The sequence below is a fragment of the Palaemon carinicauda genome, chromosome 28 (assembly GCF_036898095.1).
Source record: "Palaemon carinicauda isolate YSFRI2023 chromosome 28, ASM3689809v2, whole genome shotgun sequence".
Classification (NCBI taxonomy): Eukaryota; Metazoa; Arthropoda; class Malacostraca; order Decapoda; family Palaemonidae; genus Palaemon; species Palaemon carinicauda.
The window spans coordinates 71,032,535-71,058,592 of NC_090752.1; the positions used below are offsets into that span (position 1 = coordinate 71,032,535).

The 26,058-nt window shown below is 38.4% G+C and overlaps 1 protein-coding gene, 1 long non-coding RNA gene and 1 other non-coding gene across 4 annotated transcripts in view; 1 reads left to right on the top strand and 2 right to left on the bottom strand.

The window, feature by feature from the left end:
• Positions 1–9,892, bottom strand: part of LOC137621654 (ribosomal RNA processing protein 1 homolog B-like) — a 127,106-nt gene extending 117,214 nt beyond the window's left edge. Inside the window, exon 1 of the mRNA XM_068352138.1 lies at positions 9,641–9,892. Within this exon, the coding sequence (XP_068208239.1) occupies positions 9,641–9,794 (154 nt within the window). The 5' untranslated portion in view covers positions 9,795–9,892. The remainder of the gene's footprint in view (positions 1–9,640) is intronic.
• Positions 9,893–11,323: 1,431 nt separating this feature from the next.
• LOC137621660 (uncharacterized) overlaps positions 11,324–26,058 on the top strand; it is a 354,990-nt gene continuing 340,255 nt past the window's right edge. For both annotated transcript variants that reach the window (XR_011040273.1, XR_011040274.1), the window contains exon 1: positions 11,324–11,467. This is a non-coding gene — a long non-coding RNA (uncharacterized lncRNA). The remainder of the gene's footprint in view (positions 11,468–26,058) is intronic.
• Positions 24,380–24,451, bottom strand: TRNAH-GUG (transfer RNA histidin (anticodon GUG)). Its single transcript has one exon. It is a non-coding gene; the product is annotated as a tRNA-His (tRNA).

Sequence of the window (26,058 nt, forward strand, 5' to 3'; positions counted from 1 at the left end):
TGCTTCTGATTCCATGTTCCCGAGCATTCCTGTCCGTCCAGTGTCGCACCCCAGCCCGTGTCCGATGCGTCCGAGAAGAGACGGTGGTCGGGGGTCTGAACAGCCAAAGGTAGACCTTCCTTGAGAAGAATGCTGTTCTTCCACCACGTTAGAGTAGAGCTCATCTCTTCGGAAACAGGAACTGAGACCGTCTCTAGCGTCATGTCCTTTATCCAGTGAGCAGCTAGATGATACTGAAGGGGGCGGAGGTGGAGTCTCCCTAACTCGATGAACAGGGCCAGCGATGAAAGTGTCCCTGTTAGACTCATCCCCTGCCTGACTAAGCATCGGTTCCTTCTCAGCATGCTCTGGATGCATTCTAGGGCTTGGAAGATCCTTGGGGCCGACGGACAAGTCCGAAAAGCTCGACTCTGAAGATCCATACCCAAGGAAACAATGGTCTGGGATGGAACGAGCTGAGACTCCTCAAAATTGACCAGGAGGCCCAGTTCCTTGGTCAGATCCATAGTCCATTTGAAAATCTCCAGACAGCGACGACTTGTGGGAGCTCTTAAAAGCCAGTCGTCTGACGGAGCCGGACACAAGATCATGATACTGCTGCACAGTCTGTAAACTGTCAATCATGGGCAAGCGAGGAAGTACAGTGACAACCCGAATCTGTCTAGACTATCTGGGTCGTACAGACAACTCCTTAACGGGTTGCTGAGGTTGCCGCACTGCGTCACAACAAGTCCCTTCTGTTGGTTGTTGAACGTCTTCCCCGTGACACATTGACTCCGTAAACAAAAAAATCCTCTAACAAGGACTAAGCTTGGACTGTATGTCATGCAACACAGCTCAAGGTCTATGGGAGCAGGTGTGGTAACAGACGGGATTAGCGGCTGAAGTGGAACCATTACTTTCCCTGTAAGCATGTTATGCTTAAATAAAAGTCCATAAGAGGTTATGCAGCTAAAGGCTCCCTCCAAATGACAGAGTCCTCAAGGGAATATCAGAAGGAGGGAGAAAAGAACTTTCTCATCTACAGGGACCTTATCCTAGAAAAGCTAAGTTCTCTGAGTGAGGGTTCACTGGTGCAAAAGCAGCAGACTAGAAGGCAACGTTATGAAACTGCTTGACAGTCTAGTGAGTTGGCAACAACCCAAGATATGTTGAGAAGCATGCGGTAAGGTATGCAGAGCATGATGAATGCAGAGTATGCTGTATGCAGAGCATGCTGTATGTAGAGCATGTTGTATGCAGAGCATGCTGAATGCAGAGCATGCTTGAATGCTGAGCATGTAGTAAGCAGAGCCTGCTGTAAGCAGAGCCTGCTGTAAGGAAAGCAGAGCGTGTGCATGGCGTTTAACATTCTTAGAAATTCCATGACCAGTGCTAGAGTGCTTTATGCATGCTTGCATGGGGTTTAAAAATCAACATAATGTTTACCTTACATTCATAACTCATGATTCATATTTTTGCCATGGTTTGAAAATGGAGGTAAGGTATGCTGAACAGCAGAGTCAGAACGAGCTGGAACAACAACAGTGGAAGGTGCAGAAAGTTCCTGTTCCTGTGGTATGAGTGGAGCGTGAAGAGACCGAGGTTGCGCAGAACAAGGTAAAGTTCCCGCAAGCAGAGGTGTCTGAGGCGCAGGAACAGGGTGCACGGGTTGAGCTCGGTGCAGCAGCTGAGGAGACTGACTCACAGGTGGAAGAGGTTGTACCTCCACCGAGAGTTGCACCACCGGTGGAGCAGCCAGGGGAGGAGGAGGAAGAGTGGAGTAATCCTCCTGATCCCAAACCGAAGGTTGCCTTAAAGAAGGCTGAGGCTGAACAACACTGGGAACAGCGAACACAGAAAGAGGTTCAACATCGTACGCCTGGCAGAAGGTGCTGCGACTGGGTGCAGCGAGTGCAGGCGGGTTGAGCACAGGCTGAACGGGTGCAGGTGGAGGTGCAACACTCTCAGCCCGACACTCACGCAACAGGTCCGAAAGCTGTGCTTGCATGGACTGTAGTAGAGTCCACAACATCGTACGCCTGGCAGATGGTGCTGCGACTGGGTGCAGCGAGTGCAGGCGGGTTGAGCACAGGCTGAAAGGGTGCAGGTGGAGGTGCAACACTCTCAGCCCGATACTCACGCAACAGGTCCGAAAGCTGTGCTTGCATGGACTGTAGTAGAGTCCACAACATCGTACGCCTGGCAGATGGTGCTGCGACTGGGTGCAGCGAGTGCAGGCGGGTGCAGCACAGGCTGAACGGGTGCAGCCGGTTGGTGCACCACCGGTGCAGGCGGGTGCAGCACAGGCTGAACGGGTGCAGGCGGTTGGTGCACCACCGGTGCAGGAGGAGGAGGAGGTGCAACACTCTCAGCACGACACTCACGCATCAGGTCCGAAAGCTGTGCTGCATGGACTGTAGTAGAGTCCACAACATCGTACGCCTGGCAGGTGGTACTGCGATCAGGCGGAGCGAGCATAGGCGGGGGGTAGTGTAGGCGCACTCTCAGCCCGACAAACTGATGACTGAGGAGAGTCAGAGCTAACCCAATGACTGCATCCGGGTTGTTGAACTTTACTTCGTACGTCTGGCATAGGTCTGGACTTTACGTTTAAGAGGTCTAGAGACCTGAGACCAGCGTTACTCTGCCTTTATTTTCTCCTCTAAATCTCTTCTGCAGACGAGCAAAATAAGGGCTCAATCGTCTGCGGGTGGGAGTGACGGTCTCGGTAAGACACGCCCACAACCACCGAGGATACTTCTGTGCGCCGATCAAGGCCTGCCGAACCCATTTGCCCTTCGACATTGCTTCTCCCCTGGGCTTGGGAGCTTGCAAGAGGTCCCGGACTGGGAGGACGACTGGCGCGCACAAAAGTACCCTCACGCATAACACTGACATCAATCACTTATCACTTTGATTTCTGTTTGCACTTATTTCACTGAACTCGAAACTTTAAGTGGTTTGTACCTGAAACACGCAATTCTATCCTTCTCAAAAGTTAGTAATTGCGAAAACAGAATTACAATGTAACAGAAAAATCTAATGAAAGAAAATTCAGTGGCTGGAAAGAGACTAAACACTAGATCACTCTAGAAACGTTTAGTTTCTTCCCCTAAAGAGACTAGGGATAAGAGCAAAACGATAACGACGTTACTCGTACGCCTGGCAGGCTTGAGGGAAACGTTTATCCTCTTTCTCCCTCCGTCTCTATCTCTCTCTCTCTCTCTCTTGACTTAGAACCTGAGAGAAGAGCCCAATCATATATATCGTTAAAACATATTATTGTTAAAGGAAAAAACTGAAATATTTCCCAAAAAGAAAAGTTCCTTATTAGGATCAAAACCATTAAGTTAAGAAAGAATGAACAAAACGCTAGACACGGTTACTCTTACTGCAATGTAAAACCGTGAACATTCTTTCTCTATCGTAACGATAGAGTGCAAGTTGAAACGTTCTGAACGTCAACAACTGCCGAGACAAACAAAACGTTAGTTCAACTTTGAAAAAGTACGAGACTATCAAAGAAATTCTTTCAAAGACCTTAAAATAGCATAATATGTTAACAGGTAAAACCGAAATGACGGGCTCACGATAATTAACTTCGGTACCAAGAAAAGACCGCCTACTATTAGGAAGGTCGAATATAAACAAATATAAAAATTAATTTTAATAAGTTTATAATAAAAGGAAGTTAATCGAAGAGGCCTATAAGAGGCGGAGAGATATAAAATAAATCTATAACTTTTGTTAAGCAAAATTAAGAAAGAGAGTCTATACTCTCTTAGACACCAACACTTCCGTCTAAGGGAAGGGTCGGCCATTGAAAGGTGAACGAGAGTTCATACTCTCTTCGTCACCAAAATTAATCAAATTAATTCCAAAAGCTAACTAAGCTAAAATAGAAGTTTCCAGTAAAGCGACAGCCGAAATCAAAGAGAAATACTTCACCAAAGTCGTGAAAATACTCCAAGAACATAAGCGTATCCCAGAACGTCTTGTCAGAAGCACGACAGAGGAATAATTGAGGAGGTGTCAACAAGAAGTACTTGAGTACCTGGCCACAGGTGGCGCTGGTAAGTACACCCCCTTCTAGTATTGTGATAGCTGGCGTATCCCTCCATAGAATTCTGTCGGGCAACGGAGTTGACAGCTACATGATTATCGGGTAAGTTTAATATTGAAAAATGTTTATTTTTTTGAAAAGCAATGTAAAGTTATACAGTGACAGTATAACTAATACATATTAAATGCTTCCTCATTTCAGCCTCTCCAATAAGTAAGAAAAAATAGGCTCTGATGCAAAAAAAATTGTAAAAAAAAAATATCTATAAATAGAAACTCCATCTATATATGACAGTACACAAAACTAAAATAATAATATAAACTACCATCAAGGTTATGATATACTCCACAGTGATTCTTTTCAACTAAAAACGACAAATTTAAAGTAATTTGTACTTTTCCTAACGATACAAAACTTGAGCTCTTTATTAGGGAATATACTTTCAACAAAGCTGGAAAACTAGCCATAATACTTTTAGCGAAGTGTAACTACCCCACATCTATATACAGGGGGGTTTAGGGGGTACTACTGGCTACCCCGCTTACACACAAACACCGGTGTTATCTCGTACCATTTTATTGCAAGCAGGACTTGCTGGAAGATAGGTGATGGCGGGTCAAATTTGTATAAAGAACTCAAGGTTTGTATCGTTAGGAAAAATATAAATGACTTAAAATTTGTCATTTGTTCCGATACTAAATACAAACCCTTTCGTTCTCTATTAGGGAAGACTCCCTATAAGCTGAGTGGAAGTCCTTTTGACCTGGGGTTTCCTCCCATGCTTGTGCTATGCTTTAGTGGCCTGTGGAATACAGTACGTGTGATTGTGTGATACTGCCAATGTGACTAGTCTAAGTATGAATTCTCAGGAATCATCGGATTCTTTGAACCAACCATAGACGTTACTGAATCCCACCTCGCCAAGGGGTATGGGGATGAAGATGAAAGAAAGAGCCAATTATTCTTATCATTCACCCAAGACTTAATTCCGAGTAACCTCTGCATTCTACCATCTGCTATTTGTTCATCAAGGAGCTTGGTCTCTAAACCACTAGTACAGCCACCACAGGACCAATGGAAAATGACTCCATGTACCTATGGGTCACATCTTGCAGGTAGTGGACAGTAAAGGTCATCTGATGCTTCCACACACTCTCCTAAAGGACCTACATCACAGAGTAGTTCTTAAATGCTAGGGACGTACTTACGCCCCTAATGTCGTAAGGTCTAGGGCTTCTTGCCTGCAGATAAGCATCAGGATTCAATGCCCATTCTATGACCTTGCGAATCCATGCCGAGATCGTGTTCTTAGTGATCCTTCTCTTGACCTTACATGTGCTGACGAAGAGTGCTTACACTAGGGGGCAAGCTCCTGCAGTTCTTTTAAGGTAATAACTCGAGGCTCTCACTGGACAAAGTAGCAGTTAATCTGTGTCATCAGATACATTACGGAGACTCAATTCAGAAGGGCACGATTCTATGATCCACTACTGTACTCCCGAATTTTGAGTCTTAGCAATAAACTCAAGGACGAAGCTGAGCATTAACTCTCCCCATCCCTTTGAATAGCAGTAGGCATAGTAAGGAAGACTATGGAGTTCGCTTACTATCTTGGCCGAGGCCAAAGCGAAAAGGAAAACTCTTCAGCGTCAGGTGAATATCTGATGCCTGGTGTAATGGTTCATAGGGGTTCCCGAACCATATTCTATGGAGGAGGTCTAACTTCTAACTGGGGACAGGTAATTACGATCGAGGCTCATATGAGGAAAGACAACTCCAACAAAGAGGAAATATTGACTCACATCAGTCCAAGGGCGAGGCTTAAGGCTGAGCAATATCCTTTCAGCGCTGACCGAGAAAAGTTTTTCCTACCGAAGGTATACAAAAAATTCCACTGTTGTTAGAATAGAGACTTAAGGGGCAGAGATACCCTTTCCACGACACCAACAGTAGTCCGGTGAACAGTAGAGAGGGAGTATGTTGTTCAGCGACATCGCGAACAGGTCCACTGTCGGGAAACACCACAAAGTTAGGACTTTATTGGCTACTAGATGATTCAAGACCACTCAGAGCCCCTGAGTCGCTCTGCTTAGATATTCTACGAGCACATTCTGCTTGCATGGAATGAAGCAAACCGATAGGGACACCAAGTTGTCTTCTGCCCATCTTAGCAGCTCCACTACTAGATGGCAGAGGTGCTGGGAAAAGGTATCGCCTTGCTTGTTTATGTAAGCCACTACCGTAGTGTTGTCGCTCATCACCACAGTGTGACCTGGTGATGGAACTGTTGCACTGATAAAAAGACTGCCTGCATCTCCAGAAGATTTATATACTGGGATCTTTCGGACTCGGACCAGAACCCGGAGGCCGTATGACGCAGCAAATGTAACCCCCACCACTCTTCTTTTGATGCATTTGAAAAGTGCTTAAATTCCTGGGGAAACCTGAGATGGTCAATGCTTTTTATATCATTGCTAACAAGTTTTCTTTCCATGGATTTCACATATTTGTCTATATCTTTTGTGTCATTGCTATAATATGCAATTTCTTCCCAATTCCCTTTATTGTAGTTATTTTCTCTATTTGTTTTTACTTCCAATTCTACTGTTACTAAGTTATGATCTGATGTCTTATAATGTTTTATCTTCATCTATTTTCATGCATTTAAAGTTTCTATACCATACTTGCAAGAACAAAATCAATAGCACTATACTGGTCTTGTCTAATCTAAGTGTATAGTCCTGAACACCTTTCATCTCCATTTAATAGTGTTAGGTTGTGGTTATTCATCAAATCCAGCACCATCTCCCCATTTCTGTTAACTTGTTGGTGTCCTAGAAATCCCACATGGCCGTTAAAATCCCCTACCAATAGTAAAGGAGATGTTCTCCTGCCTTTTGTATTAATCTTTCACATTCTGCTTTTAATTCTGGATCTCTTTTTTTTATCTTCTGTATTTCTTGCTGCAAAATATACTAGTATTATCAGAAATATTAAGTTGTAAATTTTGCATTTTGCCATTATTACATTGGTGTGTTTTGTTTCCATTTCCTCTATTTCAATGATATCGTTATTTTTTAAAATCAACATTAACCCACTACCCTTTTTATGTTTAAAATCCATTCTTTTTTTCTATCTTTAACAGGCCATTACTTAGTTGTATTTTATCTATCTTTTGGTGCGTTTCTATCAAACAAAATATTTCAATTTCATTAGTGTTCATCTCATTTTCTACAATTAATTTCTGTTTGGTTAGTGCTTGAATAAATAACGGGCATATTTTCTTACACCAGCTAACTTTTGTCTAAATTTATGCATTTTCTACCTAGTTCTGCTTGCATTTGCTTCTTGATAAAAAATTGTCATTTCTTACTAGTTCTCTCTCTATGTACTACCCCCGCTCTCCTTTTGCTTTTTTTCTCTCGATTCCTCTAGCAACTTCCTTTCTTGCTTCCTTTCCTTAAAAGTGAGGTCAGGTGCTATGAAAACATGTCTCAACTCCTCTTTTGTTGATTTCTTTACATGTTTTCCTGTAAGAATTATTCCCCATTTTTCCCTAATGCTTTTAAGCTTAACTAGCAGGGGCCTAGGTTTTTGTCTTTGTTCCCGTCCCTCTCTTTCTTCTCATGGTTTGCCTAACCTACCCACTTCTTCAATTTCCACATTGTTCATTCCTAATTCAACTTAATCAAACTTCTACATATATCATAATCATTTTTCAGTTTTTCATTTGTACTTTCTTTCATGTTGAAAATTACTAAATTGTTTTTCTTTTTCTCCTTTTCACTTATTTCTATCATCTCCGCCGTAACTTCCTCTCTTGTTAACTGACCCGTTCCTATCCTATTATTATCCACTAAGACTCTGATCTCTCTTCTTTTTTTTCTTAATTTTTTCCTACAGTGTCCTGTAGCCAATGAAATTATCCCTTAGCTCATTGCATTGCTTCATTAGTTTTTTTTTTTCACCTTCAAGTTTTTTAAACTCCCCCTACACCTACTACAAAACCTTCGGGCATGTTTGGATTTGCTGATTCTTCTACATTCTTTCATATCTAGTTGGCCACAACCTTACCGGTTTTTTGCACCATCCACAGTTGTTTGGACCAGCCATACTTTCTTCTTCCAATTTGCTTGAATATTCTTCCTGTCCCTTTCCACATTTCACTTCCTTTTTTCTCACACTCACACCCACTGCACCTTTCACTGATTCTCCCTTTGGCACCATGTTCGGTATTTTTTGTGCTTGAGTATGTTATTCTTGAAGCTTTTTTAAATATTAGAGCACACAATCACGCATCACACATGTTGCGCTCTCCATAACACAGGGTGGTGGATTATCCCGCTACCCCCTCCACTACTAACTGAGGCTAGTAACACCTCGCAAAAGCTTTTAATTTATGGATTTCTGCTAGTGCCAAAATAATACTCCTATGTAAAGAGCATAAGGTTTGTATATAGTATTAAAACAAAACAGTAATATTGTACAAAACCATCCTTCACACACACACACACACACACACACTGGCTGTTGACTTCAACCCATTATCAGTGGTTATGTATTCCTACATTTTAATAATTCTGCTTTTCCAACACAAAAAGAACACAATTTCCCAAGTTTGTCCTTCAATCTTCATATTCTTAATGGGAAATACTGTATCTCTGAAATTACTCATTTCTAATATAAATGAATGTTAGCTTTAAAAAAAAAGGTAGAGCCTTTGTATATCAGCAGCCAGTTCCTCTCGCGTGGAATAAAAATGGACATCAATTTACCTAACCTACAAGCCATGTCCTAACCTACTTACCTAACAGGGGGCTACGCCCCCTGCGACCCCCCCTTACACTGCCGTATTCTAAGTTAGCCGTAATCAAACATACAGGTGGCCGCTATCATACATACACCCCAAAAAGATAGAAATTACCTGTATTACCCCAATAAACATCAAAACTTCACATTTCCTACTAACCTAACCCTGCGAAATATCCTTACTCAGCGATGGGGTTAAGGGATCCCACCCATTTATCAAATATTATTAAGAGAATCTTAACCTGGGCACCACCACTAGTAAACAAAATCCTTACATTCCCCCACCACATCTGAATGTGCGATTTCTACCATCTGGGACAAACCTACCCTTTACCTAAAGTAACCGGTTTTACTTTCACGTAGCACAACATTCGTGAACTAATCGAGTATCCCATACCACTACTAAATACTAGTTTGAATCTCTTAACCTATATTCGGCAGTTAGGAATAAGAGGGGTGAGTGGGGGTTGTTGGGGGAGGGTTATAGGAGCCAGGTAGATTAGCAGGACAGCTCCTGATTTAGAGGTAACATAGTAAATATCTACAAACTGACCTAGAATACTGCGATTTTACTTACTAACGTTTCAACAGCGTAAGGGTAAAGTTAAAGAGTTCCGCTGTAACCTACTGACAAGTTACGGTACTGTGGACGTTCCACTAGAGCTATGGTAAAACTAAGGCAGTTCTAATAGCTAAACTGAAAAGAACAAGCCTAAATCTAACTATACTAAGTCAAGCATTACTAGCAATTAAACAGTAAACTACCCGGTACTAATGCTAACTTACCAGGTCCACTTGATGACTTCAGATTCAAGAACACCTTTAGCTTCCTCAGGGCTCTGTCTCTAACTTTCTTTTCATTGTCTGCAAGACGCTGAGCAAATAATACTTCCTGCATGCTGCCTCGAACGTTTGGTAAAGATGATGTTCCAGAAGACATGACAATGAATTGCCTCGTTTGGAGAAATTGCACGAAAACGCCGACACTATTTACAAGTGGAGTCACACATGCTTACTTCAACTGAAAGGGAACCACCTCTTCTTCTTCGTCTGTATTTCTCGTTGGAAAATAGACTTGATCTTCATATTTCATTCAATAGTATTCCTGATCCAAACTCTATAGAACAACCAATAAAATCGATAACCTTCTTAACATAAAAAGGCGAATTTCCTCTAAAGACTATTGTAATCTATTTTATTCATTATCATCAACGAAAATATTTATTGCACATCGTTTGAAAGTTACAAATCAGGTATTTTGCTACTAGTATTGTAGATAGTGGGTTTTGTGTAGTATGTATATATATATATATATATATATATATATATATATATATATATATATATATATATATATATATATATATATTTATATATATATATATATATATATATATATATATATATATATATATATATATATATATGTGTGTGTGTGTGTGTGTGTGTGTGTGTGTGTGTGTGTGTACCACCTAAAACTCACACTATTTAAAATACTAATAGCAAAATTCTTCAGGTGTTAGTTTCAAACAATATGTAATAAACATTTTCGTTGATAATAATGAATAAAACAAGTTACAACAGTCTTTAGTGGAAACTCACTTCTTATGTTTAAGAGGGTTATTGGTTCAATTGGTTGATATATATATATATATATATATATATATATATATATATATATATATATATATATATATATATATATATACATACATACATATATATATATATATATATATATATATATATATATATATATATGTGTGTGTGTGTGTGTGTGTGTATGTATGTATGTACGTATATATATATATATATATATATATATATATATATATATATATATATATATATATATATATAATCATCTCCTACGTCTATGGACGCAAAGGGGCTCGGTTAGATTTCGTCATTCGTCACTATCTCGAGTTTTTAAATCAAACACTTCTCCGTTCATCACCTATTTTACACTTTATGGTCCTCAATCATAAACTAGTTTAACTAATTAAAAAATTTCCATAATTATCTTTGATTTTGGGCGATCTTCAGCTAAAGTTTATATAAAAGTGTCACAACTTTGCATTGCTGAAATATCTTTGATTTCAATTGCCCTGAATAATCCTGGCATTGCTATAGACAGATACTCTGAGTCTGTGAGTGTCATAATTTAACCGGAGATTGTAACTCTACCTGACACCAACACGCTTCTGTGTCGTAATTTATTTGACCAACTTACTTTTTTCATTGTTGTTTTGTCTGGTTGTTATTTTAATATGTAGCTTAACATAATATCGCTTTTTTCTTCCCTCGTTCATACACCCATTCTTTTCAAATTTGAATATGCTATTTTGCGTTCTTTTGAGATTGTTCTATAGGTATGCGGTATGCACAGAGAGGGTGAAGGAATATGCCTGTGAAGTTAAAAGAAGAAGAATTTGAGTAAACAAACATCGAGTTCTTTAGTTTTAAGAATCCGTGTTTCTCGAACGTATATTCACTATTGTTGGTAATTATCTCCTGGAAAAAAGACAACTAATCACGTTTTGGAGAAGAGTATGAGTAAGAAGAAATGTAGAGGAAGCATTCACACAGCAGGAAGGAAGAAAGCTGAAAAAAGTAAGTGTTATATTTATGGTGAAGACAACTATATGTCTGGCAAATGAAAAGAGCGTTCGAGTTTCTCTAGGATAGTTTTCCCTGTCCTTAGCTATAAAAAAAACCATCATTTTACCTAAATGCATCTCAAACAAAGGATTATCCGCGTATTTCTTCTAAATTCGGTTAACAACTTAATACTTTAAACTAGATAAAATATAAATGGATGGTTACACTTAGTCCTCTGTAAACACGATATATCAAACGACTTTCAAAATGTACAAGAAATGGCTGTATTCATATATTTCTTTTAATGGTTAGATTAATAGCAGTATATATTTGAATTTTAAAGTTATTACAATTTGTCATGTAATAATCAGGTGTATTTTAGTACATGTGTGTATTTCATGACACCCCTTTGCGGTTTAGTTTGCTTAGGGGTTTCTTTGTTTGGTTCTACTGTATATATCATAATCGGTAATTGTTTACAACACCACATTCTCCATTTAATCCAGATTAATGCAATCCTGCAGTTCTCATCTTCTTGCACAGTAATTAGGTGGTTATTTAAATTCTGGGAAAGCAATAATTAGCAAAATATGTTGAGGAAGGGGGAAGGGGTTATAAAAAGAAAATAGGTCAGTTTCCTCACTAAACGACTTGGAACTGACATGTCAACATAGTCAACCAAACAGAAATTCGTGATGCCAGCGCACATAAACAGAAGTTCGTGATGCCAGCATACATTTGCTTTACTGTATATTCAGAATATACTTAATTAAAAAGGGATTAATTTACTCAAAAGTGTCCATAAAATATGCAATTTACAAATAGTGACACTTTTGAGTAATCACTCGATTTTTGATTAAGTATATTTTAAATATACAGTTTATCAAATGTACGATGGCACACGAACTTCTGTTTATGTACGCTAGCATCACGAATTCTGTTTGGTTGACTATATGTATTATCATCATCATCTCCTCCTAAACCTATTAATGCAGAGGGCCTCGGTTAGATTCCGCCAGTTGTCTCTTTCTTGAGCTTTTAAATTCAATACTTCTCCATTCATCGTCTACTTCACGCTTCATGGTCCTGAGCCATGTAGGCCTGAGTCTTCCAACTCTTCTAGTACCTTGTGAAGCCCATGTAAAAGTTTGGTAGATTAATCTCTCTTGGGAAGTGCTAAGAACATGTCTAATTCATCTCTATTTACCCCTCACCATGATCTCATCCCCACATGGCACTCGAGTAATCTCTCTTATAGTTTCATTTCTAATCCTGTCCTGTCATTTAATTACTGTACCAATATTCTTCTGAGGGCATTGTTCTCAAATCTACAAAATCTGTTGGAGATTGTTTTATTGTCATACTATGACTCGTGTCCATACAGTATCACAGGTCTCACTAAACTGATATATACTGTAGTTTGATTTTTATTTATAATTTCAAGTGATTTGATTACCAAATTTTACTTAACCTAGCCATTGTCTGGTTTGCCTTCTTCAATCTTTCACTAAACTCCAATTCTAAAGACCCTGTATTGGAGATCATAGTTCCTAGATACGTAAATGATTCCACCTCATTAATCCTTCTTCTTCCAATAATATTTCATCTTCCATTGCATATTCCGTCCTCATCATCTCTGTTTTTCTTCTATTTATCCTGAGCAAAACCTTGGGTGATATTTCATGCATACTGGTAAGCTAGCAATGCAAATCCTATGGTGTTCTGCTAATAGGGAGAGCATCATCAGCATATTATAGTCAGTTAATTTCCAATTACCAATCCAGTTCAATCCTTCTTCATCATCTCCAGCCATTCTACATATTACAAAATCCATGAGGAGGATAAACAACATAGGCAACAACACATTCCCTTGGAGTACAGTGAGCCCTCGCTACTTCGCGGTTCGACCATCGCGGATTCACCACTTCGCAGATTTTTTTCATAACCCATATACTGTATATAAACATATCGCGGATTTTCCGGAAATTTCGAAAATACCGCGATATATGAAGACCCCAAATACGATATTTCGTTACCTGTAATTCCATTAATACTGTAATTAGTAATATCTGCTCTTACTGATTGTTCATTGCATTACATATGACATATAATTCAGTACAGAAAGAAATAAAACACGAAAAGAGAATGTGATCATACGATAATTCAGTATACAGTACGTAGTAAAATTAAATCGAACATGAAACGCAAATCAGATGCAGTCATACCGTATTAGAATGGTGTAAGGCTGCTGATGGCTACTACTGTACTACAAATGTAATGGATGTGGATCTTTTCCATGAATCTTTTGTATGTATACGTACGTAGTACTGCATCCAATACAGTAATATTCTTTGTTGCAAAAATCACATCTCGAATAAGCGTACGAGAGAGAGAGAGAGAGAGAGAGAGAGAGAGAGAGAGAGAGAGAGAGAGAGAGAGAGATTGACACACAGAATGAGAAATGAAACAAAAACAGTGATGAGGGAGAGAGAGAGAGAGAGAGAGAGAGAGAGAGAGAGATCCAATAAAACACACAATAGGACAAGAAACAAAAACAGTGATGAGAGAGAGAGAGAGAGAGAGAGAGACATATCCTACAACAAAACAAGCGTAAAATAGCGTACGTAAAGCTGTACTGTATACTGTACGTAGGGTACCTTGTACTGTACTTTGAATTGGTAACTACTACGTAGCATATAAGACGGATTGTGATTGGTTCAAGCGCTGATAGATGACGAATCAGAACCCAAGTTTTGTAATCTAGCCTGTGATTGGTGTTTTGACTGCTTCTCCAACCTCCAGCATCTTTTCACGGCCACTTTGTCTGCCGCTGTATCACTGTGTAGATGTTGCTACGTTATTGTGGACTTTAATCTGTGCTGTGCGTGACTGTTTTAAGTTGAACTTTTTGTTGAACTTTCTGTTAAACCCTAGCGTTCTGCTTCTACTAAGGCTGGTAGTGAACCTAAACGCCACCGAAAGATGATGACGATTGCTGAGAAGGTGACGCTTCTCGATATGTTGAAAGAAGGAATAAGTTACGCGGCCGCAGCCCGCCATTTTGGAGTGAACGAATCCACCGTTCGCTATATCAAGAAGGATGAGGCGAACATTAGAAAGACGGCTTCCATTACCTTTAGCAGATCAGCGAAGCGAGTCGTTACCACGCGTAATAAAACGATCGTACGCATGGAAGGTGCTTTAGCAGTGGGGATTGCCGACTGCCGGAAGAAGAACATAGCCTTGGATACGAACACCATCCGAACCAAGGCTTTGAGCTTGTATGAGAATTTTGCGATGTAGATGAACCTCAACCAGGAACATCCACTGATTCCCAGCCTCAGAAACAACGTTTTTCCGCCAGCAAAGGATGGTTCGCGAAGTTTCAGAAACGCTTCGGCCTGAAAAGCGTTTCCCTGCATGGCGAGGCTGCTTCCGCTGACACTGCCGCTGCTGAAACTTACGCGAACGAGACTTTCAAGAACATTATCGCTGAAGGTGGATACAAGCCGGAACAAGTGTTTAATATGGATGAGAGCGGCTTGTTTTGGAAGAGAATGCCGTCACGAACTTTCCTGTTCAAAGAAGAAGCCAAAGCCTGTGGCTTTAAAGCGTTCAAAAATCGCGTAACCCTTGTGATGTGTGGCAATGCTGCTGGATTTTTGCTAAAGCCGGGGCTTATTTACAATCGAAAAATCCTCGCGCTTTGAAAAATAAAAATAAGAATCTCCTTCCTGTGTACTGGATGCATAATCAAAAAGTATGGATTACGAAGATGCTGACCTCCAACTGGTTCCACCAGTGTTTTATCCAGCAAGTCAGCAAATATCTCGTAGAGAAGGGCTTACCATTCAAGATCCTTCTCCTTATGGATAACGCTGGTGGACACGCAACTGACCTGTCGCATGAGGGCATTCAGGTTGAGTTCCTGCCACCCAACACCACGTCATTAATTCAACCGATGGACCAGGGGGTTATCAGGGCGTTCAAGGCCCTCTACACGAAGAATACCTTGGCGGACCTCGTTGCGTGTGTGGATGCTGCCCAAGAAGATGAAGATGAAAATTTCAATTTGAAGGCGTACTGGCGGAAGTACACAATAGCCACGTGCCTGCAGAACATTCAGAAGGCACTGCAAGAAATGAAACCTGCAACCATTAATGCGAGCTGGAAGAAGTTGTGGCCCCAGATTGTTTACGACGACGAGGGATGTACTCCGTCTGAAATTCAACACTCTGCAATATGCAAATCTGTGCAGTTGGCTGCGATAATTGGAGGTGACGGGTTTGGCGACATGTCGACGAGTTGTTGGACTGCCATTCCCAGCCGCTAACTGACGCAGACCTAGAAGACCTGACGAAATCGGCCAGTGAAGAAGACAGTGAAACGCAGGAAGAGACCCAAGAAAATGTCGAAGAAACGGGCTTAACATTAGAACGGCTTGCCAAGGTCTGCAACCATGTGAAGGAGGTGAAAGAAATGTCGCAAGAGTGGGACGAGGATATGGTTCGGTCTATGCAATTCTGCAACAAGATCGATGACATCATGACTCCCTACAGGATTCTCTTCGAGCGAAAAAAGAAGCAGCGGCAGCAACTTCCGATCACAATGTTCTTCCAGCCTCGCAAAAAAGAGCCAGTTCCTCCAGCTAGTACGCCTTCGGAAGAAATTGAAGAAGTTTCCCAGGAAGAAGTTGAAGAGGTGTCCCAGGAAGAGACACATCCGTCTGAAGAGACGTAAAATACTATCATTGGCTGCACAGTAGAAGACATCATCAGCTTCATCATCATCATTTCTACTGTGCAGCAAATTCATCGCCATCATCATTCAAGTTTTTCTTCAACTTCTTTCGTGGTAAGTACAGTAACAATCTTTATTTTTTACTTTAATATTCTAACATTTTAATATTTGTGCCTGTTTTAGTTTAGTATGCATTAGGTTAAAGGGAAGGTTTTAAAAGTCTGAATATACATGTTATAACCTATCATATTTTTTTGTTTAAAATTTACATTTACTGTACATACGTAAAACAACTCTCTCTCTCTCTCTCTCTCTCTCTCTCTCTCTCTCTCTCTCTCTCTCTCTCTCTCTCTCTCTCTCTCGTAAATTGTTTTCCTGCTTTGCTATGTATGTACTGTATGATTTTATATAGATACGGTAAATAATATTTGTAATAACACATTTTCTAAAAGCTTTTACTGTAATATCATTATTTATCACTTTCATCATGCGCGTTAAATGCCTTCGTTTGTTTACTGAGCGTGGTTGTTTACTGAGCGTACTTTATGACACCGTCGTTTCAGGCGGCGTCATAAAGAAAAACATTTCAGTTGGAAGTCCTAAGAAAAATTAAGTAAAACATTGGTAAATAACAAAATCAACATACTCTACTGAATAATCAATATAATCGATGCAAAAACTAACCTATACACAGTTGTGTAAATGCTTTTGTTTCTTCATTATGATCAGAGATAAACGTAAACAAAACATTGGTTGCCATTTTTTATCGTGCTTTTTGGCGTGTTTAGGAAACGCATGATATAAAATCGCCTTTAATATTTTTGCCTGTTTTAGTTTAGGGTACTGTAGTACATGCATTAAGTGTTCTGTACATTAAAGGGTAGTTTGTTAACAGTACTACGTACAAGGGAAGGTTTTAAAAGTCTGAATATACATGTTAAATAAATACGTAAATATGGTGTCACTACTTCGCGGATTTTCACCTATTGCGGTCGGGTCTGGAACCTATCTACCGCGATAAACGAGGGCTCACTGTACTCCACTGTTCACTGGAAATTCATTTGATAGGACTCCACTAACATTAACTTTGCACTTTCTATGTTCATGGACAGACTTAATCAAATTTACATATTTAAGAAGAATTCCATAATAACGCAGGACTCTCCACAAAATTGGCCGGTGTACACTATCAAAGACTTTTTCATAGTCCACAAATACCATCAAAAGTGCATTTCTATATTCTGCTCATTGCTGTACATGTCTCAAAATGAAAGTTTGGTCAGTACAGCTTTTACCTTTTTGTAAATCCTGCTTATTTATCTCTCAGCTTCTCATCAATATTTCTCTCTAGTCTCTTTAGAATAAGCAAACTATGATATATTTTTATGACAACTGACGTAAGTGTGATGCCTCTGTAATTATTGCAATCGGGCAGGTCTCCTTTTTTTTGCTTTTTTTTTTTGCTATTTTTAACATCACTCCTAACTCCCATTCATCAGGTTTATATGTACTGTATATATATATATATATATATATATATATATATATATATATATACACACACACACACACACATATATATATATATATATATATATATATATATATATATATATATAATCTCAGTATCATTATCATCATCATCTCCTCCTACGCCTATTGACGCAAAGGGCCTCAAGTTAGATTTTACCAGTCTTCTCTATTTTGAGCTTTTAAATTCAATACTTTTTCATTCGCCATCTACATGCTTCATGGCCCTTAGCCATGTAGGGCTGGGTCTTCCAACTGTTCTAGTGCCTTGTGGAGCTCCGTTAAAAGTTCGGTGAACTAATCTCTCTTGGGGAATGTAAAGAGCATCCCCAATCCATCTCCATCTACCCCTCCCCATGATCTCATCTACATATGGCACTCGAGTAATTTTTCTTATAGTTTCATTTCTAATCCTGTCCTGCCATTTAACTCCCAATATTTTTCTGAGAACTTTGTTCTTAAGTCTACAAGATCTGTTGGATATTGTTTCATTGTTATACCATGACTCGTGTCCATACAGTAACACCGATCTTACTAAAGTGTCGTATATTCTGATTTTTATATGTAATTTCAAGCAACTTGATTTCCAAATTTTATTTTACCTAGCTATTGTCTGATTTGCTTCTTTTTATCTTTTGTTAAACTTCAATTCTAAAGACCCTGTATCATAGATCATGGTTCCCAAGTATTTAAATGATTCTACCTCATTAATCCTTTCTCCTTCCAATGATGTTTCATCTTCCATTTCATATTCAGTTCTCATCATCTCTGTCTTTCTTCTATTTATCCTGAGCCCAACCTCATATGATATTTCATGCATTCTGGTAAGCAAGCATTGCAAATCTTGTTCTGCTAATAAGGACGGCGTCATTAGCATACTCCAGGTCAGCTAATTTCCCATTACCAATCCAGTCCAATCCTTCTCCTCCATCTCCAACTGTTCAACGCGTTACAAAATTCATGAGGATAAACAACATAGGTGGTAACACATTCCCTTGGAGTACTCTGCTGTTCACTGGAAATTCGTGCGATAGGACTCCACTAACATTAACTTTGGCCTTGCTATACTTATGAATAATCTTAATCACATTTACATATTTGAGAGGAATTTCATGATAACACAGGACTCTCCACAAAATTGGCCAGTGTACACTATCAAAGGCTTTTCTTATAGTTTACAAATGCCATCAAAAGTGGATTTCTATATTCTACGCATTGCTGTACATGTCTCAAAATGAAAATTTGGTCAGTACAACTTGTACCTTTTCTAAATCTTGCATGTTCATCTCTCAGCTTTTCATCATTCTTTCTCTCTATAGTCTTTATAATAAGCATATTATATATTTCTATGACAACTGACGTAAGTGTGATGCCTCTGTAATTATTCTAATCAGTCAGGTCTCCCTTTTTACCATTTTCACCAACACTTTTACCTCCCATTCATCAGGTTTTTCCTTTTCTTGCCACATTCTACAAAATATTCTTGTATTCTGCGGGTCACTTCATTTTCAGCCAGTATAATCACTACAGTTATTTCATCATAACCAGAGGCTTTCCATCCCCTAAGTGTTTTTGATGATAGCTTCGAATTTAAACACTTAATTCATTCATCAGCACATTGAGGCCTTCATCAGCTTCAGGTATATCAATCAAATTATTTATTTCATATCTCCTATTCATGAGCTCACTAAAGTGTTCTCTCCATTGTTGCCTCTTTTCATGTTTTGTTGTTATGACAGATCCATCTCTCTTTGTTTTAAGAAAGACATAGGGAAAAGCATGGTGAAGACAATTAGTTGTATTAGCCACCTCGACCCAAAATAGCAGAACAGTCGGGTTCTCGTGAAAAGTGTTACGTTTACTTACGACGAATGGAACAAATGTAAGAAGTGGTATATTCATCAGTGCCTAAACTCAAACATATCTGAATGAGATTATAAAAACTCTTGGAACGTCAATTAATATGATTTACAATTGAAAGGACTACACTCTTTTACGTCTGATGCTTTGATGAAGTAAACCGCAGAAATGGAAGAAGAGAGAGAGGAAAGGAAAGCCAAGTTCTATGCATGTTTACTATAGAGTATAAGAGCTATTGAAAAAGGTTGCCGCAAGTCAGATTAAGTGTCATTTATTACATAAGAAAAAATATCTTAAGTTAATGCAAAGTTTGACTGTATGTAGATGGACTGGAATTCTTGATATAGGAAGATGAACTGAAAGAAGAAGAAAACTTAAAGATAATAGTTAGTTCATTTGTATGTAGTGAAATAAATATAGAAAAGAAGAAATAAATGTTATACGTTATGTGGCGAAAAAGACATAATATAAAAGAAAGATAAACTCATCACAAGATTACTAGAGGCGCTGTTGCAAAGGCTATGCTTTGACATCATCTCCTACTTCGCGCTTCATCTCCTACGATTGGCGGTTTATCGCTGGAAAGTTAACAGGAATAAATTGTATTTAAGGAATATTAACTAGCCAATATTTAAACATTAAACAATCAAACGTATGGAAAAACAAGGACAGACACATCTTGTGAAAAGCTAGTGAGAGAAGTGAGATGTGAAGTGACGACCACAATCTGAAAATGGAAGGACTGAGAGCACTGGGAACACACGTGTTCTTGACTAGTGTACAGAGGGACACAGAGGGACAATCTCAATAATTGGATGTATATTTGGTAAATATAGGATGATCAACGCTGCTGACTCCATACCCGTGACTCCACATCTGAGGAGGGATCATATCAACCAAAACAAGCTTATAGTTAAGGTTAGTTCAGAGTCAGAGGTTCCTTTGAAGCAGACAGTATTAGCCTACGACAGTGTATTTAGTGTGAGTTATTCAACGAGAGCAATATGATTGCTAACAATAGTCATCAGGTGAGCACTAGGGGTAAAAACATAAGAGCTAGTGAAAGAGCAAAGCTAGACAAAGGCATCATTAAAATAATCACAGGGAGGGTTTACAATGAAGGAAAACAAGCAGAAACAGATTTAGCCTTAATTAAACATGACTCGGATGTATCTTTGCTAGATATAGGGTACAGTACTCAAGAGTTGAATGAAAGCAGCAAGTTGATAGAAGTAAGATGGAAGAAACCGAGTTTATCGCTTCAACTCGGGTAAGAGGAAATTAAAAGACAGGTATGGAAAGCATTGAGGAAGCTGCAACAGGAGAGTCAAATCTGCATGTTGATGAAATTTGTTGTTACTGTATGAAAAGGTTGGGAGGGGGATTGTGCATCATGCGATAAATGCGAATTGTGGACCTGCTTAGCTTGTCACGTTCTGTCAAAAAAGGAAATGGCAGCAATAGAATCGACCGCTAAGGTAACTGGCTCATTTTGGTTTTGTAAAAATTGATACAAACCAGTGGATGGCTATGTTAAAGGGAAAAAAATAGAAATTAATGAAAGTAAAGGACCTAACTATAAAGAAAAATACTCCCAGATGGAGTTAGTTGCAGATAACTTGGGGGGAGAAAGGAAAAAAAAATGTTGAATTGTCTTGATAGGAGTAATATTATCATCAAGGAACAAGAGAATGAAATAAACTAGCTGAAGACAGCTAATAGAGACAAATCTAGGAGAATAACAATGTTGCCAGAGGAGTGCAGAAATTACAAGGGATGACATGCAACCTTGATTGAGGAGATAACGGAGAACTCACACATGATAGGAAATCTAAACTTAATGATTAGAGATTTTATTGAATCAAGGAAAGAATGCTCAATGAAAACAGGAAAGTAGATACTAGGGACTCGGGCAATGATAGCACTGAAGAATCTTCAGGAAATTTAAGTGAAGTGAATAAGTAGGAACAGGAGAGGAGAAAAGAATGGATTGAAAGAAATTTGCAAAGTGAATACACTCAGAATGAGCTAGGAAAGGATCAAGATAGTAGACAGAAAAGTGAAAATAAACAAGATATAATAAATAATGAACAAAGAGAAAGATATGGTAGAAGTTATGAGAAGAGGGCATTTAGAAAAAATAGGATAAATAAAGAATGCAAACTCTTTGCTGCAGGGAAATGCTACCTTGGCATTGAGTGCAGATTTTACCATAGGAAATAATATACAAGAATTAATGGTGAAAGAGTAATATGCAGGCAGAATGAGATAGGGAGATGTCAGTGGGGAGAAACTTATAAATTTTAGCATAAGTCACAAACAATGCAAAGAAAAATCAGGTTAGAACAAATTAGAGGGTCAATGAAGTATCAGCAAGGAAGAAGGGAAGCAGCAATGTGTAAATTTTATCAGGAAAAAAATATTGCCCCTCTAATAAGAGAGGCTGCAGATACAAATATTATGGGGACAGAGAGAAATACTGGGAGAATAACCTAGGAAACAAAGGCAGCAGATTCACCAATTATGAAAACAATGCTGAAAACATAGAGGGCATCTAAAGAGTTACAAAAAAGGTAGATTTTTTTAGAAAAAGGAGTCGAGGAGTTGCTGAACAAAATAGGTCTCGAGAATCGACTAACACGGGCACAAAGACCTCAAATGGAAGGAATGGTAAACACAGAGACGGGCATGACACAGAGGACATTACCGGGCCACGTAACGCAGGGGAATCAGGGAGTAAATTTGATGCCATACATTGGAACAACAGCGACAAGGCGATTAAAAAAAAAAAGAAATAAGATAGAAAGTAAGATGTAGCATTAAAAACAGAAAGAATTATAAAGAGTGCAAAATATATTATGTAAACTTAAGATTGTTTAAATCAAAGATAAAATCTGCAGAAGAAAAAAATTAAAACAATTAAACTCACATTTATGTCTGAAATCCATATAGGGAAAGAAGAAAAAATAGAAATTGAAGGATATGAAATTTATGAGAATATCAGAAATAAAAAAGGTGGTGTAATGATAGGGATGAAAGAAGAACAGGGACTATAACAGTTGAAATGAACAGAGAAAATAAGACACATGAAGCACTCTGGATGAAAATTATCAATGGTCATACCAAGATTAGGTTAGGATTAGTGTATGTTCCACAAGGAGGCAAGCGTACCAAGAAAGAAAAGGAAGAAATGTATAAAACAATAAAAGAACAAGTCAAGATAGAAGATATGAACAGAGGAAAAATATTAATAGTAGGAGACTTTAATTATAAAGTAGGAGAGGAAATAATTTGAAATATGCCTGAATTAACAGCAAGGGGCAAGATGCTAGCACAGCTAGTTGATAATATAAATTCAAGTATTATCAATGCACATGAAAAATTTAGTGGAAAATGGGCTAGAAGTGAAAATGGAAAAAAGTACGATTATAGATTATGGAATAATCAGAAAAGAGGATGAGGAAGGGGTCAAAAGGATCCTCATAGCCGAAGAAAAAGTAGTAACACCCTACAGAATAAGAGATAGGATTACTTACACGGATCATAATGCCATGGTAATTGAAATGAACTGGCAAACGGACACTAGCCTGGATAATTAGAAGAACAGAATCCTGGACTTAAAAAGATTCAAAGAAGGGACTGAAGCTGCAGGACTATTGAAAATCATCAAAGGGAGGGGGAGGATAAAAGAAAAGTATAAAATATGGCAAGAAAAGATTAATAGGATAAACGAGAAATGCAGTAGGAAAGTCAGTAGAAAAGTTCAATGTAAAGCCAAAAGAATAAGAGGTTTAATGACGTTAAAAAGGAAAATAAAGGATATCAGATTGAAGGAAAATAATATAGAAAATAGACGACTTCATGAAGTACAAGAAAAACTGATAGAAACACCAACTAAAGAGGTTGCCCGGTATATTAGAAAGGCCCTTGAAGTTAGAAGTTATAAGTATGCAAGCTGTGCTGTCTGTGTAGGTCCTGTGGGAGGTAACTAATGGTAATGAATTTTCTGCATATTGCAGCGCTTTGCACCTACTACACTTCTAGTAGTGTGCCCACAATCAGTGTTGTGGAGAGAGCAACGAGGAACCTGAGTGCAGGAACCAGGCGTCAACGTACTAGAGTCTACACATGGCGATTATAGTATTATTTATCACAACTATACTGAAAGAGAGAAGTTGTAACGTTGGTTTTCTTGAAAGATTTAAGATGGATAAACCAATCACTAGTAGATGAGAATTAAAACAGGACATCGGGAAAAGCGTATGTGGTCAAGGAAAAGAAAATATCCAAAAACATAAGTTCTACAGAGAAGATAGATTAAATACCAAAATTTTTAACCAAACCATCTGTCAGGCACAATAAGGAGATAAATTACACCAAACCTATGTTAGGATAAATAAAAATAAGGTGATAGTAATGCAAAAAAAAAAAAAAAAAAAAAAAAAAACGTTGACCTAATTCATGAAGCGAAGTATTGTTTATTTTATCGAAAAAACGACAGAGGAAACACTCAGGAGCAGAAAATTTAAGTGCACGCCTAAACGTATATACTACAGAGGCAGAGATAGAAGTAGGAACCCCCAACTCACCGAACGAGATGAGGATTTCGTCTATCTAGAGAAGAAATTTGTCTATCTTTATGACTAAGAAAAAAGAAGAAACACCAGATGAGGATATAGAAAGAAATAAAAAAAGTAACATACCAGGAGTACATAGTATATTTCTTTGCACATTCAGTTGGGATGTGTTTCAAACAAAAAATGCAACAAAAATTGTCGACAAAAGTTGTCCCCGTGCCGTGACCAGGATTCGAACCTGGGTTATTGCGGCCACAACGCAATGTACTAACCACTATACGATCACGGCCACTGCGGGTGTGTCTAGATGTGGAATTTTATGATATAAAACGAAAATAGATTAAAAAATTTTAGTGAACGAAAATTATATGAATATAAAATATACACTTGTAAGATAGGTCTTCAATTTTCTATACGTTTATTATGCGGTGAATGTTATCGTTTGTATGTAGGCCTACGTTATCAATATTCTGCTCACTTGGGAAATATGTATTTCTTTAACCTTAGATGCGGATTCGAGGTAGGCCTAACTAATAATTGATTTTTTTTACTATTTATTTACGGTATTTTGTAATGTGTATTAGCCATAATTTAAGGGATGGACATTGTGCTTTGGAATTCACTTCCTACTCCCGTGCTTGGAGAATTTTAGAATCATTCATCCTCCAATTGACATTTTGCGCTTACACACAGACATACACACTCAAACACACGCGTTTATGTGTGTATACACAACAAACGCAGCTGTTTCTAGTCCACTGCAGGACTAGGGCCTCATCCATTTTCATCACCACTCTGGCCACTGCGGATTGGTGATAGTGGAGACTTATTCTCACTGCAAACCAACCTAGTATGGGTGGCCCTGACTAGTGCAGCTTTACTGATTATGGCGATACACAAACCCTTCCACCACGTTAAAGTATCCCCCCCCCCCAGCCACACACATAGGATATGATGAATGAAGTATTGATTTAAAAGCTCAAGATAGAGACGACTGGCGAAATCTAACCGAGGCATTTTGCATCAATAGGCGTAGGAAATGATGATGATGATGATGATGAATATATATATATATATATATATATATATATATATATATATATATATATATATATATATATATATATATATTTAAAAGCTCAAGATAGAGACGACTGGCGAAATCTAACCGAGGCATTTTGCGTCAATAGGCGTAGGAGATGATATTGATGATAATGGTATATATACAGTATATATATATATATATATATATATATATATATATATATATATATATATATATATATATATATATATATATATATATATATATATATACATACCCCATCATCATCATCTCCTCCAACGCCTATTGACGCAAAATGCCTCGGTTAGATTTCGCCAGTCGTCTCTATCTTGAGCTTTTAAATATATATATATATATATATATATATATATATATATATATATATATATATATATATATATATATATATATATTCATCATCATCATCATCATCATTTCCTACGCCTATTGATGCAAAATGCCTCGGTTAGATTTCGCCAGTCGTCTCTATCTTGAGCTTTTAAATCAATGCTTCTTCATTCATCATATCCTACTTAACGTTTCATAGACCTCAGCCATGTAGGCTTGGATCTTCCAACTCTTTTTGTGCCTTGTGGAACCCAGTTGAAGGTTTGGTGAACTAATCTCTTTTGGGGAGTGCAAAGAGCATACCCAAACCATCTCCATCTACCCCTCAACATGATCTCGTCCCTATAAGGCACTCGAGTAATCTCTCTTATAGTTTCATTTCTAATCTTGTCCTGCCATTAAACTCCCAATATTTATCTGAGGGCTTTGTTCTCAGATCTGACAAATCTGTTGGATATTGTTTCATTGTCATACCACGACTC